We start from the raw sequence: 16,181 nt of genomic DNA, 5'->3' as shown, positions 1-16,181 counted from the left end.
TAACAGTTGTGACTTCCAGGCGGGCACAATCTAAACACCTCCTCCTGGGTCCTTGTTTTCGCATGGGGGGGCGCATTTTCATGAGGACCTTGGTCATGATCATGCGGTGTTCTGTCCAGCATTCCGCACCTCTCATGGCCCGGGTTATGAGAACGTCTCTGATGTCACAACGTCTGACGATAACATAATCAATCAGGTGCCAATGTTTGGAGCGTGGGTGCATCCATGATGTTTTGTATTTGGTGTTTTGCTGGAAGATGGTGTTGGTTATGGTCAAGTCGTGCTCAGAACAGAGGGTAAGTAACCTCAAGCCATTTGTGTTGACCTGACCAATCCCGTGCCTGCCAAGAACTCCTTTCCATATCCCACTGTTCTGCCCAACACGAGCGTTGAAATCCCCAAGCAGGAGGATCTTATCGTTCTTGGGGATCTGGTGGAGAGCCTCATCCAATGTCTGGTAAAAGGAGTCTTTAGACTCACTATTAGATGGTAGAGTTGGAGCATACACACTTAGGAGAGTGGCATATTCTTCACCAGGTGTATACGGAGTGTCATCAGTCTTTCACTGATGTACACTGGTGTTTTAAGTGAGTCTTGGCAGTAGTGTGTTCTTAATGGCTAGTCCCACACCATGCAGATGCTGTCCAGCTGGGGGGTAGCCTTTCCAGTAGAAGGTGTAGCCCATTCCCCTCCTCTGTTAGAGACCCCTCACCAAGGAGCCTGGTTTCACTCAGGACAGCAATGTCGATATCATAGCGGCTCAGTTCGGCTGCAACCAGGCAGTGTTAATTTTGGCAGCCATTTTTTATTTAGTCTTAGTCTTCATCTTCATCTTCAGACGAAAATGCTTATTGGTCTTAGTCACATTTTAGTCATTTTGTCTTTCATAGTTTTAGTCTAGTTTTAGTTGACGAAAAGTCATTGCATTTTTTGTCAACTTTTAGTCAAACTGCAGTTACCTACATTAATTTTGGTAGCTATTTATATGTAGCCTAGTCTTCAGACAAAAAAATTCATAATCATTTTTCTCTCTAGGCCAATTCAATTAAGCTTATGAGAAATTTTAATTATGGTAACAGGCTGTATTGACATTGCACTCTTTAGCAGTAGCACTTGTGCAAATCTATATCCCTTTTCCTTAGTTCAGTGGTTGTTCAGTGGACAATATGATACATTCAATACATTTTGATCGCAGATCAAGCGGCTCGTGACAGAACACAGAACATCTCAAATGAAGATCGCTGAACTCCAGCTTACTTGTCTGTGTTTTCAGATCTGCGCTTCTTCAGCAGTGTAGAGAGAGCGCGCGCATGGTTGCCAGATACTATTGAAAAGACCGGGTAAAAAACGTGTTCTTTTATCAGAAAAGCTCTGACTGGGGTTTAAATGATTGAAATCTGGCAACCGTAAGCTTGAACGCTCGTAAAAACAGTCAATGTGATGTCGTCTCCGTTCTCTTTTATTTGACAAAAACAATTGGTTTTGGTCAAGTTTAATAAAAAATAAAAAAAAACATTTCAGTCTCGTCTTTTTCCGTCAACGATATTGCATGTGTTGATATAGTCACAGTTATAATTTAATGGCGTGGGTGTCATCTCTCATCGTCTTGTCTTAGTCAGGGAAAAAAAGCTCGTCAACGAACATTTTTCGTCATAGTTTTCGTTAACGAAATTAACACTGCAACCAGGGCTGTCCTTCTATGGGGTCTTTCAGACCTGTCGTAGGAGTCCAGGAGGGTTCTTATGTTCCATGTTGCCAGTTTAAGGGTATAGAATTTATTTATTTTGTTTCGACCGCAGAGGTGGAATGACCTGACAAGCGCGGTATCCTTTCCAGGTGTAAGTTGAGTGGGCATTTTTTAGGCCACCTTTTCTAGGCCCTTCCTCAGCTTGAGGTGAGCAGTGCAGTTCCTGAATAGGCCTGCTCAGTCGCACAAGGGTCTGCCGAGAACAGCTGCCACTCCGCCCCAGCTGTTAGCGACCATATACCTTGTGCCGCTGATGCGCAGGGCTCTGACTAAGAGCTCCCAGTCTATTCAAACCTGCCCCCGTCATCAGATACCCCATCGCCGCCAGACTTCAACCATAAGTAGATCCAGGTAATATTCACCGTTGGTCAGAGGTGGAAAACCTGCACAAATAATTTTTTAAAGTGTTGAAGGGGGTGCACTATCCCCAGTAGCACTAACTTCACCATGACGAGGTAGGTCTGGTGGTATGGGTGGGCCCAGGGCGACCAGCTCCTCGTACTGGCTGCAGGAGGCTGCCGGGACCTAGCTCTGTTTAGGCCCGTCTATTGCGTGTCTCCAGCGCATTGCTTTTCTGTTGGGGTGTGCTCCCTTAGCCTTGCCTCAAGAGGCTAACCCACAAGGCAGTGGGGCTATTTACCCATAGCTGGGGCAGTGGTTGACGGGCGTCAGGGCGTGTCCACCGTGGTGGGCCTGCACACCACATCTCTGGGGCCCACTGCTGCTCCGAGATCCCCTGCAGTTTAGCCTGGGACTGCGAGGTACCCAGTTACCAAGTGTGGCCGCGAGGAGGCACTGCAGGAGTCTTGGTGGTGGAGAGGCCAGGTACTGGCGGAGACTTACGCACTTACGCACTCTGCTCCTCTTTTCACCCCCTATGAGGGGGCTAGCCAGCGGCGGTAGTTAAAAAGCAGAAAGTTGCAAAGCAGCATACACTAACTACAAGCAGCTCCATACTCCACACTACTGCACTAGACGCTTCACACACACCCTGTAACACACACACACACACACACACACTCACACACAGACACACACACACACACACACACACAGACAGGTCCCTAACTGATGATGAAGACTTGACAGAGCGGCCATCAAGTGTTAGACAGTATTCTAGGTTAGTACGTGCAGAGGTTTTTGGTCTAATCATTAGAAACTCAATTTTTTCTAAATTAAGTAGTAGGAAATTACTAGGGTAACACTTTATTTCGATAGTCCACTTTAGACATTCAACTAACTATAAGCAACTTTGCAGCTACATGTCAACTAACTGTCATTAGAGTAGTAGACTGTCTGCTTAATATCTGCGAACACTTTATTTTGCTGGTCCCCCAACAGATATTCTACTGACTATAAGTAACTTAGCAACTACAAGTCAACTTGTTCTCCTAACCCGAACCCTAACACCCAACCATAACCTAACAGTCTACTACAGTCTACTACAGCCTACTAATACTCTAATGACAGTTAGTTGACATGTAGTTGAAAAGTTACTTATAGTTAGTAGAATGTCTAAAGTGACTATCTAAATAAAGTGTAACCATTACGGGTCATCCAAATTTTAAATCAGCTATTGCAGTTGTTTGATGAATAGTCTAATCAGAGGTTAGCTGTGTGTTTGTCAGTGTGTGCAGAGGTTTTTTGTGTTTGCGAGTTCTGCATTGGTTAATGTGTAATCCAAGAGAAGAATAAAGCCCCTGCTCCTCTCCGTGTGTTTCTAGTCTGAGCGTCCCGTGATCAGGAACCATGAGCTACGGTCTGTTCTTCTCAGCTGAAACATGGGCTCTGCTCATGCTGTTTGTGGCGCTTCTGGTTATGTGAGTGATTCGTGACTCTACTAAACTGAACAATTAGTTCTAGTTCTACAATCTATAAGGTGATATTCTTCTGTCTGAAGGTCTAACAGTTTTACCATTTCAAAAATCCAATGCTGTATGTGTCATAAGATCTGTCTAAAATCACAACTCACAGGAAACGTTCAGTCAAGGTTCTCTCAAAGTTATGAACAAACATTTAAAATTAACGTTCTCATAATGTTTGACAAATTATAAAAATGGAATTTTTCCATAAGGTTCATATAACCAAGAGAAAAAAAAAGTTTTGAACGTTCAGAGAACATTCAGAAACAACATTTTCATAATGTAATAAGAAGATTAGCAAAATGTTCTCAGAACATAATTTTGTCAGCTGGGATTGTTTTGATTTAAATGGTTTTGATGTCACTTCCAGATATGGATACTGGCCTCACAGTCAGTTCAAGAAGTTGGGAATAGCGGGTCCCAAACCCATTCCGTTCTTCGGAACGATGCTAAGATACAGAGAGGTGAGTTTATTTTAAAGCAAATACAGCATGACTCTGATATTGTGTTTAACTGACCTTTGGTCACATCTGGATCTTGATGATCTACTGGTTCTCCGTCAGTCCATCACAGGTTCATTAATGATCCATGCAAATCTAACGTGAACCTGTCTGCGTCAAACACACAGATGATACTTTAGTCTTCTCTCAGTGTTTTTCTTATAACTCTTCTGAACCTGTCTAAATGTAAACTGTCGTTGTGCTTTCAGGGGTTTCATAAATTCGATTTTGAGTGTTTCAAGAAGTATGGACGAGTCTGGGGGTGAGTGTGAGACTAACGTATGACACTTCACTGATCCATCTCAATGAATCATATGAAAGAATAATTACAGAACCTCTGAAAAAGAAATGACTCCGCTGTGTGCATCAGTTTAAGATGAAATGACAAACATGTTGTGTAATGAACAACATGTAATGAAGAGCCGAGGAAGACGATCATTAAAAGAGCATGATAATGACAGTGAATCGTACAACTACTGTATAATGAACTGAATGATTCTTCTGAATGTAGTGTTTTTCTGAATTGTTTGTGTTTCTCACAGTATCTACGATGCGAGGCAGCCCGTTCTGTGCATCATGGATCAATCCATCATCAAAACCATCCTGATTAAAGAATGTTACTCTCTCTTCACCAACAGAAGGGTAAAATCACGTCATCTTCATCATCATTCTGAAATGAAATAGTTTCGAAATACTATGGAGCCCTAAAGCCGGGGACTAACTTAACGACTGTAAGGCCGATTATGACAGTAATTTGATTTGACTTAAGACTGATCATGCCCAAATGCACCGAGTCAGGGACAGTTGCATTCAGTCGGTGTTTAAAATCTGCTCCAGTCATTGGAAACAGTCTGTAAGTGTGTTCAGTTCAGTATTAGAATGTTTCAGCTATTCGTTAAGTCAGAGAGATGGGAGGAAAAATTATATTTAAAATGCTATTGCGAGAGAACGCAAAGTTTCTCTTGGAAACGCAAAAAATTTGTGAGACAACGCAAAGTTTGTCTGTAAACGCAACAGATTTGTCTAACGACTGAGACAAATCAGACACAATTATTTGTTTTAGGTAACAAATAATAGTTAAAACTCACTCTGGGATCTGTGGTCCCATCCCCCAACAAGGGCAAGAAGGATCTTTGGTTACCATGACTACCATGACTACGATGTGGGTGGTGATGGCGCAGTGGATAAGTCACATGCCTTTGGTGTGAGAGACCCGGGTTCGAATCCACTGTGAGACACCAATGTGTCCCTGAGCAAGACACTTAACCCCTAGTTGCTCCAGAGGCGTGCGACCTCTGACAATATAGCAATTGTAAGTCGCTTTGGATAAAAGCGTCAGCTAAATGAATAAATATAAATGTACGATCAGATAAGTTGGTTTTATTGCTGTTAAAAAAATTGATCATGTGATCCAGACAGAAAAAGACTTGAAAACAAACTTTGCTGCATTAATCATAGATGAATGGATCTATAAATGAACCTGCACCCCAGAAAAATTGGGTGAATTATTTACTGTTTTGTGTAGTGTCTTTTAATTCTATACATTTTTATTTTTGATACTGTGGATTATTTTGATAAGAACCAATGGGCAATGTAACCTCACCTATACAATATTTGGTCTCTATAACTTGGTACTTTGAAGATCGAAATGACTGTGTACATGATATGTCGATAACAACAAACATATTAGTATTACAAGAATCTTTCATAGTTTCCTCATTGGCCCCTTCCACCCCTCCAGCGTGCACATGCAAATGAGAACCCTTGAAACAAAGAGCCATAAACCAAATTCTCCCACATGGAACTTCCACCTTTGTTATTGGCTGCGCAAACACTGAGAGGTGGGACCTTTCTCAGGCTTTAAGTTGCATCTACACCAGCCATTCCCTCTCTTTGACTTCTCGGTACGCTCGCAGTGCTATGCTGTCCTGTGTGGCCTCAGCAGGCCCCAAGGCCCCGAGCCTTGACCAAACCAGCCATGTGCTCATTCAGGAGAGAGGGGACTCTCTCAACCACAACAGAATCCAGGGCAATTTTTTGAGTTCCCCAAGAAGCTTTGCGTTCCCTCAAAAAAATTCCTAAGAGAAACTTTGCATTCTCTCACAAATCTTTTGCGTTCCCAAACTAATTTTTTGTGTTCCCCAAGAAACTTTACATTCACTCACAAATCTTTTGAGTTCCCAGAGAAACTTTGCATTTTCTCACAAATCTTTTGAGATCCTAAAGAAACTTTGCGTTTCTTTTGGGAATGCAAAAGATTTAGTAAGAGATCGCAAAGTTTCTCTTAGGAACGCAAAAGATTTGTGGGGGAACACAAAAAATTAGTTTGGGAGCGCAAAAGATTTGTGAAGGAATGCAAAGTTTATCTGGGAACACAAAATATTTGCGAGAGAACACAAAGTTTCTCTTGGGAACGCAAAAAATGTGTGAGTGAACGCAAAGTTTCTCTGGGAATGAAAACGATTTGTGAGGGACTACAAAGTTTCTTGGGAAACAAAAAATTTGTTTGGGAATGCAAAAGATTTGTGAAGGAACGCAAAGTTTCTCTGGGAATGCTAACTTTTTGTGAGGTATTACAAAGTTTCTTTTGGGAAAGCAAAAGTTTTGTGAGAGAATGCAAAGTTTCTCAGGGAACGCAAAAGATTTGTTAGAGAACACAAAGTTTCTTTTGGGAATGCAAAAGATTTGTGAGAGAATGCAAAGTTTCTCAGGGTACTCAAAAGATTTGTTAGAGAACACAAAGTTTCTTTTGGGAATGCAAAAGATTTTATAAAAGAACGCAAAGTTTCTCTTAGGAACGCAAAAGATATGTGGGGGAACGCAAAGTTTATCTGGGAACGCAAAAGATTTGCGAGAGAACACAAAAGCTTCTCTGGGATTACAAAAGATTTGTGAGGGAACACAAAGTTTGTCGGGAATGCAAAAGTTTTGCAAGAGAATGCAGTATCTTTGGGAATGCAAAAGATTTGCAGAAGGATGCAAAAGTTTCTCTGGGAATGCAAAAGATTTTTTTTGAGGGAACACAAAGTTTCTTTTGGGAACACAAAAGTTTTGTGAGAGAAAGAAAAGTTTCTTTTGGGAATGCAAAAGATTTTGTAAGAGAACGCAAAGTTTCTTTGGGAACGCAAAAGATTTGTGAGAGAATGCAAAGTTTTTTTGGGGAACATAAAAAGATTTGTTATAGAGATTGCAAAGTTTCTCAGGGAAAGCAAAAGATTTGTGAGAGAACGCAAAGTTTCTTTGGGAACACAAAAGATTTGTGAGAATGCAGATTCATTGGAATATAGTTTTTCCTCACCCTGTAGCCAGGCCCGGGGTTGGGGCTCGTATGCGAGCGCCAGGTGGCCGGGCCTCTCCCCATGGGGTCCGGCCGGGCTCAGCCCGAAGGAGTGACGTGGAACCGCCTTCCCGTGGGCTCACCACCTGCAGGAAGAGCCGTAAGGGGCCGGTGCAGAGAGGATCGGGCAGCAGTCGAAGGCGGGGACCTCCACGACCCAATCCCTGGACACGGAAACTGGCCTTAGGGACGTGGAACATCACCTCGCTGGTGGGGAAGGAGCCTGAGATGGTGCGTGAGGTTGAGAGGTTCCGACTAGAGATAGTCAGGATCACCTCTACGCATGGCTTGGGCTCTGGAACCACACTCCTTGAGAGAGGATGGACTCTTCACCACTCTGGAGTTGCCCATGGTGAGAGGCGACGGGCTGGTGTGGGTTTGCTTATAGCCCCCCAGCTCAGCCGCCATGTGTTGGAGTTTACCCCGGTGAACGAGAGGGTCGCTTCCCTGCGCCTACGGGTCGGGGATAGGTCTCTCACTGTCGTGTGTGCCTACGGGCCAAACGGCAGTGCAGAGTACCCGGCCTTCTTGGGGTCTCTGGGAGGAGTGCTGGAAAGTGATCCGACTTCTACTGGGGGACTTCAACGCTCACGTTGGCAACGACAGTGACACCTGGAGGGGCGTGATTGGGAGGAAAGCTGAACCCGAGCGGTGTTCAGTTATTGGACTTCTGTGCTAGTTACAGTTTGTCCATAACGAACACCATGTTCAAGCATAAGGGTGTCCACCAGTGCACGTGGCACCAGGACACCCTAGGTTGCAGGTTGATGATCGACTTTGTGGTCGTTTCATCTGACCTGCGGCCGTATGTCTTGGACACTCGGGTGAAGAGAGGGGCGGAGCTGTCAACTGATCACCACCTGGTGGTGAGTTGGATCCGATGGCGGGGGAGGAGGCTGGAGAGACTCGGCAGACCCAAGCGTACTGTAAGGGTTTGCTGGGAACGTTTGGCCGAGTCTCCTGTCAGAGAGATCTTCAACTCCCACCTCCGGCGGAGCCACGACCGGATTCCGAGGGAGGCTGGAGATATTGACTCTGAGTGGACCATGTTCTCCACCTCCATTGTCGAAGCGGCGGCTCGAAGCTGTGGCCGTAAGGTCTCCGGTGCCTGTCGAGGCGGCAATCCCGAACCCGGTGGTGGACACCGGAAGTAAAGGATGCCATCAAGCTGAAGAAGGAGTCCTATCGGGCCTGGTTGGCTTGTGGGACTCCTGAGGCAGGCCAAGCGGAATGCAGCCCGGGTGGTTGTGGAGGCAAAAACTCGGGCCTGGGAGGAGTTCAGTGAGGCCATGGAGAAGGACTATCGGCTGGCCTCGAAGAGATTCTGGCAAACTGTCCGGCGCCTCAGGAGAGGGAAACAATGCCCTACCAACGCTGTTTACAGTGTAGGTGGGCGGCTGTTGACCTCAACTGGGGATGTCGTCGGACGGTGGAAGGAATACTTCGAGGATCTCCTCAATCCCGCCGTCACGTCTTCTATTGAGGAAGCAGAGGCTGAGGGCTCAGAGGTGGACTCGCCCATCACCCTAGCTGAGGTCACCGAGGTGGTCAAGAAACTCCGCGGTGGCAAGGCACCGGGGGTGGATGAGATCCGCCCTGAGTACCTCAAGTCTCTGGATGTTGTGGGGCTGTCTTGGCTGTCAGCCTCTGCAGCATCGCGTGGCGAACGGGGACAGTGCCTCTGGGATGGCAGACCGGGGTGGTGGTCCCTCTTTTTAAGAAGGGGGACCGGAGGGTGTGTTCTAACTACAGGGGGATCACACTTCTCATCCTCCGTGGGAAAGTCTATGCCAGGGTACTGGAGAGGAGAATATGGCCGATAGTGGAACCTCGGATTCAGGAGGAACAGTGCGGTTTTCGTCTGGGCCGTGGAACACTGGACCAGCTCTATACTCTCTACAGGGTGCTGGAGGGTTCATGGGAGTTTGCCCAACCAGTCCACATGTGCTTTGTGGATTTGGAGAAGGCATTCGACTGTGTCCCTCGCGGCGGCCTGTGGAGTATGGGGTCCGGGGTCCTTTGCTAAGGGCTGTCCGGTCCCTGTATGACCGAAGCAGGAGCTTGGTTCGCATTGCCGGTAGTAAGTCAGACTTCTTCCCGGTGCATGTTGGACTCCGGCAGGGCTGCCCTTTGTCGCCGGTTCTGTTCATAGTTTTTATGGACAGAATTTCTAGGCGCAGCCAGGGGCCGGAGGCTGTCAGGTTTGGGGACCACGCGATTTCGTCTCTGCTTTTTGCGGATGATGTTGTCGTGTTGGCCCCTTCACACCAGGACCTTCAGCATGCACTGGGACGGTTTGGAGCCGAGTGTGAAGCGACTGGGATGAAAATCAGCACATCCAAATCCGAGGCCATGGACCTCAGTCGGAAAAGGGTGGCTTGCTCACTTCAGGTTGGTGGAGAGATCCTTCCTCAAGTGGAGGAGTTTAAGTATCTTGGGGTTTTGTTCACGAGTGAGGGAAGGATGGAACGGGAGATTGACGGACGGATCGGTGCAGCTTCAGCAGTAAACCGGTCGATGTACCGGTCTGTTGTGGTGAAGAAGGAGCTGAGCCGTAAGGCAAAGCTCTTGATTTACCGGTCAATCTACGTTCCTACTCTCACCTATGGTCATGAGCTTTGGTTCATGACCGAAAGGACAAGATCCCGGATACAGGCGGCCGAAATGAGCTTTCTCCGCAGGGTGGCTGGCCGATCCCTTAGAGATAGGGTGAGAAGCTCGGTCACTCGGGAGGAGCTCAGAATAGAGCCGCTGCTCCTCCACATCGAGAGGGGTCAGCTGAGGTGGCTCGGGCATCTGTTCCGGATGGCTCCTGGACGCCTTCCCGGGGAGATGTTCCGGGTACGTCCCACTGGGAGGAGACCCCGGGGAAGACCTAGGACACGCTGGAGAGACTATGTCTCCCGGCTGGCCTGGGAACGCCTCGGTGTCCCCCCGGAAGAGCTGGAGGAAGTGACTAGGGAGAGGGAAGTCTGGGCATCTCTGCTTAGACTGCTGCCCCCACGACCCGGGCCCGGATAAGCGGAAGAAGATGGATGGATGGAGAATTTTTTCAGGACAGAGATTGTGCTTGTGTTGTCATTTTATCTTTATTGTGTCCACATTTGTCCTCTGATCTGGCAGGACTTCCGTCTGAACGGGCCGCTTTACGACGCCTTGACCATCGTTGAAGACGACGACTGGAGGAGAATCCGCAGTGTCCTCTCGCCTTCCTTCACCAGCGGGAGGTTAAAGGAGGTCCGTGAGTCTTTATCTGGATCATTCTCACACAAACAAGGGTTACAGCAGTATTTATTACATCGCTTATCTGAAGCGTCACGTGAAGAGAGTACTATTGTGCTACAGTACAAACAAACAAGAATTCAGTTTGAGATGAATGTCTCATTTTAACTGAACTACAGCATCATTCATGCTGAGGGTGATGTGTGTGTGTTTTGATTCTCTTCCTAATAAATATTTACGTCAACAAACATTACCTGTGTGTGATGAAGATGTTATGATGATGATGTACTTCTGCTTCTCACTCTAGATGTTTGGCATCATGAAGACACACTCTCAAATTCTAGTACAGAATCTGGGGAAATCAGCAACACAAGGAGAAAACGTAGATATTAAAGAGTGAGACATTGCATCACAAACGCTTCTTGATATCTGAAGAGATAAGAACGGAGCCGCAATAATATCACTACAATTACCATAGGTGTTCAATTTCCTCACCAATCACATTTAATAACATCCCAGACAGAGGAAACATGCAATACATATATACAGCCTATATACTCTATAAGAATAATAATGGCTTTCTCTTGAGTGCATGTGTTTAGGTTCTTCGGCGCGTACAGTATGGATGTGGTGACCAGCACAGCGTTCAGCGTGGACATCGACTCCCTCAACAACCCCAAAGATCCATTTGTGACCAACATAAAGAAAATGCTGAAGTTCGACTTCCTAAACCCTGTGTTCCTGATCAGCGGTAAATAACTCAACTAGTCCTGACAATTAAACACACTTAAAAAGCAAATATAGGAAACTCTGTGAACAAAGTCTTTACAGAACTACAGATAACTCTGAGCAAACATTCTATTAATGTTACTGGAAGAAGATCATAACTTTGAGAGAACATGGCCGGAACATTCCCTGTTAACACCTTTTCCAATTTATTCTGTAGCTTTGTTTCCTTTCATCACCCCCGTCCTGGAAAAAATGGATTTCGGCTTTTTCCCGTTGTCCGTGACTGATTTCTTCTACGCTGCCTTACAGAAGATCAAGTCTGAAAGAGTGGCCAACGACCACAAAAAGGTACAAAAAACACTTAACATGAACAATGTAACGACTGAGACGATCAGACACATAACTATTTGTTACATTTAACAAATAAGCTTTAAAGCCCACTCTTAGGAATGAAATATCCCCCCAAAAGAGACAAAAGAGCAGAAAAGGCCTCAGTCGCCAGGGGGACCATCAGATAAGATGGTTTTATTGTTCTGAAAAATGTGGTCATGTGATAAGACAGAGGCCATAGGAAAGACCTACAGCTCTTAAAACAGACTTTCCTGCATTAAATTATAGACAAACTGATCTATAAAAGAACATGTATCCCAGGACATTGTGTGTGATCATTTTATCTCTTGTATACTGTGTCTCTTGCATTTATATTTATTTTATGCCTGCTTTATGAGAGAAACACTAGTTAAAGTAACCCCACCTATATTGTGTCACATGTCTAATTAATCCTCATTTAATGACTCACACTTTAATGTACATCGCCTCATAGAATGCAGTGTGTGTTTGTGATATCTATCTGAGTATAAATAGACACAAATGGCAAGGCCCACACTTGAGACAGAATCATAAATCCTCCCAACAGAGGAATTTCCCGCTTGGAAATTCCCCCTTTCTTATTGGTCGAGCCAACCCTGAGAGGTGGGACCTTTCTGAGGCTCTAATTGGCCTCTACACAAGCCCTTCCCTCTCTTGGCCTTCTCTTGTACGTTCGGGTTACTGTTCTGCGGGTAGGCCACAGTGCAGCAGGCCTTGACTCACAACCAGCCATGTGCTCATTCAGGAGCCATGCAAGTATACATTTAATGAGGTGCTAAAAATAATAAGCTGATGGTTCTTTTCATAGTTAAATGGATCTTTTCCATAGATCCATTTCCTGCTCCCGGGTTTCATTCTGTCACTTACCATTTCCCCCAATTTCGTGTGATTGTATGTGTGTGTTTAGATTAGTTTTGTTTGTGATTTTAGTTAATAAAACTTGTGCACAATACATATTTGGTTTTGATTCTCTGCTTACAACAAATTTTATTTTACGATTTAAATTTTGACTACAGGCTCTTAGTAGTACTGTACAGAAAGAAAGACATTTCCCTCCCCCGGAGTTGAACATTTCTACAATGAAAATTTCTTAGAATTAATAAACAATTGTTCACGGGACTAACAGGTTGATTGATTGTAATATTAATTTTACTACATTAAATTAATTATATTAACTGATCCAAATATTCATAATTAATTATTTCAAGTTATGTTTGATTTTTAATATTTATTTTGAGCTAATTTGCTACAACAACTATATAGTCATGATGTTTTAAACCACTCTTCTCAATTCCTGCAGAAGAGAGTTGACTTCCTGCAGCTGATGGTCGATTCTCAGACGGCAGGGAAAACTCAGCATGGCGAGGAACACACAGAGAAAGGTGAAGCATATCAAATGGTTAACCATAAGAAAGAGCTTTCTTCCAAATGTGAATACACATACCTTTAAACCATGTCCTGTACAGGCCTGAGCGACCACGAGATCTTATCGCAGGCCATGATCTTCATCTTCGCTGGGTACGAGACCAGCAGCAGCACTCTGTCGTTCTTCTTCTACAATCTCGCAACCAACCCAGAGGCCATGAAGAAACTGCAGGAGGAGATCGACGAGACCTTCCCAAATAAGGTAGTACTCCATTGAAACACATGCTGGGATCAGTGTGATGAGTTTGAGACTTTAACCATTGATTGTGTGTTGAAGGCCCCGGTGGACTACGAAGCCGTCATGAACATGGACTATCTGGACGCCGCGCTGAACGAGTCCCTCCGGCTGTTCCCTGTCATAGCTCGACTCGAACGGGTCTGCAAGAAAACGGTGGAAATCAACGGTGTCATCATCCCTAAAGATACGGTCGTCATGATCCCGACCTTCGCCCTCCACAGAGACCCGGATTACTGGAGCGACCCCGAGAGCTTCAAACCGGAGAGGTCAGGACGGGTTTCTCCTGTTTCACTCATCATACAGTCAAGCTCCACCAGCTACAATAGAACACAACAGTCGGTTCTGGACGTGAAAATTGTTCACATAGGGGAATTGATTTTTAATGATAACTTATAAAACGTTAAAGATAGACCTTACTGAGGAGCAACAAGGTTGTTCATTGATGATATCTGCTTTGATGAAGTCATCATTCCACATTATTATTACTTTTTCAACTTTTTTTATATCAGCAGGAAACCTGGTAGGAAACCACATTACCTATAAAACCAAAAAAAATCTCCACCAATAAGGTAATCTTTAAAATCAAACTGCACTTAGAGAACTCTTTTAACGTCCAGTTTAAAAAAAAAAAATAGTTGAAACTTTTTTTATTGGTTATGCGAACGTTGAAAAAAATACTTCCGGAACTAAGGCCGCTGAAAAGGTAACAACACTGTTGCACTAGGAACCTAAGGTTGGATCTTTAGATTAATTGTCTGTATAAATACTTCAACCCAACGTGACTCTTCCCTGCCTTATTAACAGGTTCACTAAAGGGAACAAAGAGACGATTGACCCCTACATGTACATGCCCTTCGGCCTCGGTCCCAGGAACTGCATCGGGATGCGATTTGCTCAGTTGACCATGAAGCTGGCGATCGTGGAGATCCTGCAGAGGTTCGACGTCTCTGTGTGTGCGGAGACACAGGTGAGCAGACGGTTTGGTGTCTGGTAACAGGAGGACATTCGTTCATTGGTTCACTCACACTGACCTTCTCTTGCTCTTCACAGGTTCCTCTGGAGCTCGGCCTTAATGGTCTACTGGCTCCCAAAGACCCCATCAAGCTCAAACTCAAGCCTCGGACAGCTTGAGCAGCTCGTCTGCTGCACACTTCTCTTTCAGTCTGAGGAGAAGGTTTGATGGGTCTTTTAAAATAAAAGAGTAGACGTAGTCTCTAGTCTTCAGTGAAGAGTAGGATCTCAGGAATGACCCCCGGAGGAACCCCGACTGAGGTTCTCAGGGCCTTTCGGACTCGGACTGAGAAGTTTAGCAACTTTACCTCTGTACTGAATGTCAGACAGATTCTGCTGTTCCCTGAGACTCATGTTTAAAGGTTTTACTTTGATAATTGAGAAAATGCCAGAAATTAGATTCACTTGTTAAGAAATTACATGGAAATGAGACTTTATCAAAGAAATAAAGTCTGCAGAAATATATCTGACTTGTGTGTGTCGTGTCTATTAAAAATGTCCAACAGTCTATTTACAGTTGGACATTCCTCTAATATCCTGTTTCAGAACGTTCAGAGAACATCCAAAAGTGAAAGGACCCATGATGTTTGAAGAATGATAAAATGGAATGTTCCCTGAAAAAACGTTTTTAAAAAATGCTTTGAACGTTCACACAACATTCAGAAATAATGTTTTGATAATTTAATGGGAACGTTAAAGGTGCAATGTGTAATATTTCTGAGGATCTATTGACAGAAATGCAATATAAGATCCATAATTATGTTTTCTGTGGTGTATAAAGACCTTGCATAATGAACTGTTATGTTTTTATTACCTTAGAATGAGACATTTATATCTCCATAACCGCGGGCGTCCCCTTCTATGGAGGTCGACATATTGTGTTGTCATGTTTCTACCGTAGCCCTAAATAGACAAATGCGTTTTGTTACTATGTTGCTCTAAGTGCAAGGAAGCAAGCTTAGTTCAGCGAATAAAACACTGACACAATGATGAACAAGTAAGTCAAGTCAAGTCATCCTCATTTATATAGCGCTTTTAACAATGTAGATTGTTTCAAAGCAGCTTTTCACAGAGATAAACATATAATTTAAGGTAAACGAGATTGGTTTGGTTTTATAGGGGCTCTTGAAAAATGTGTTTTCCAGCTAAAGTTAGTTTTGATTGATTCACTTCCGTCTAAATGATCATTTGTTATTAAATTAGGGGCCGCTAAGACGACACCGTTCTCTCTAAACAGACTTTAAACGCGAACCTGTGATAGACGCTGATGGTGTTCACATGCGCATTAAGAATTGATTCTATAATTATGTGCGTTTGAATATATGTGCGCAGGTTTGTAATTCCCTACAAACCATGCCTAAACAAGCTACTTGTCTTCCCTAGAAATTGTGATGCAGAATTTTATTTTATCACTTCGGGTAGGTACGCGAACCAAAAAATTCCACAACGCTTTATCTGTAGAGTGGTATAGGGATCCTCCATAGGGAGAGGCTATTTGGCACTTCAGCACTGCATCTGTCCTTCGTCAGATCTGGAAACGGCCTGGATCCGGCAGGCTGCGGGAAAACCTCGGGATAAACAAAGACACTAAAATTAGTGTAGAAGCCATTCTTCTTATGATGTAACGGGTACATCAGGATTTAAGGGAAGTGTTCCCAGTTCCGGCTGACCTAATCTAAGCAGCCTAATATTGAATTATAGAAGTCGTTGATAATGTATTATGTGAATGCTAGGTCAAAAA

The 16,181-nt window shown here is 44.4% G+C and overlaps 1 protein-coding gene across 2 annotated transcripts; it reads left to right on the top strand.

Moving 5' to 3' along the window:
• The first annotated feature begins 3,338 nt into the window (after window positions 1-3,338).
• LOC143746448 (cytochrome P450 3A30-like) lies at window positions 3,339-14,560 on the top strand. Of its 2 annotated transcripts, XM_077238253.1 has the most exons (14): window positions 3,339-3,355; window positions 3,472-3,567; window positions 3,980-4,073; window positions 4,319-4,371; window positions 4,652-4,751; window positions 10,570-10,683; window positions 10,976-11,064; window positions 11,271-11,419; window positions 11,615-11,745; window positions 13,067-13,148; window positions 13,233-13,393; window positions 13,469-13,695; window positions 14,234-14,396; window positions 14,480-14,560. In XM_077238253.1, exons 2-14 carry the CDS (start codon window positions 3,497-3,499, stop codon window positions 14,558-14,560), a joined length of 1,515 nt encoding a protein of 504 aa, XP_077094368.1. In that variant the 5' UTR covers window positions 3,339-3,355; window positions 3,472-3,496. The 2 variants fall into 2 exon arrangements, with proteins under 2 accessions (XP_077094368.1, XP_077094360.1); XM_077238245.1 differs by lacking the exon at window positions 3,339-3,355 and having other exon boundaries at window positions 3,396-3,567.
• Window positions 14,561-16,181: the final 1,621 nt, after the last annotated feature.

This window comes from Siphateles boraxobius, unplaced genomic scaffold (genome assembly GCF_051911475.1).
Source record: "Siphateles boraxobius isolate OS27281-9 unplaced genomic scaffold, OSU_SipBor_1 10, whole genome shotgun sequence".
In the NCBI taxonomy this organism is placed as follows: domain Eukaryota; kingdom Metazoa; phylum Chordata; class Actinopteri; order Cypriniformes; family Leuciscidae; genus Siphateles; species Siphateles boraxobius.
Note: the sequence above shows the minus strand (reverse complement) of the source record. Positions and strands in the feature narration are given on the sequence as shown.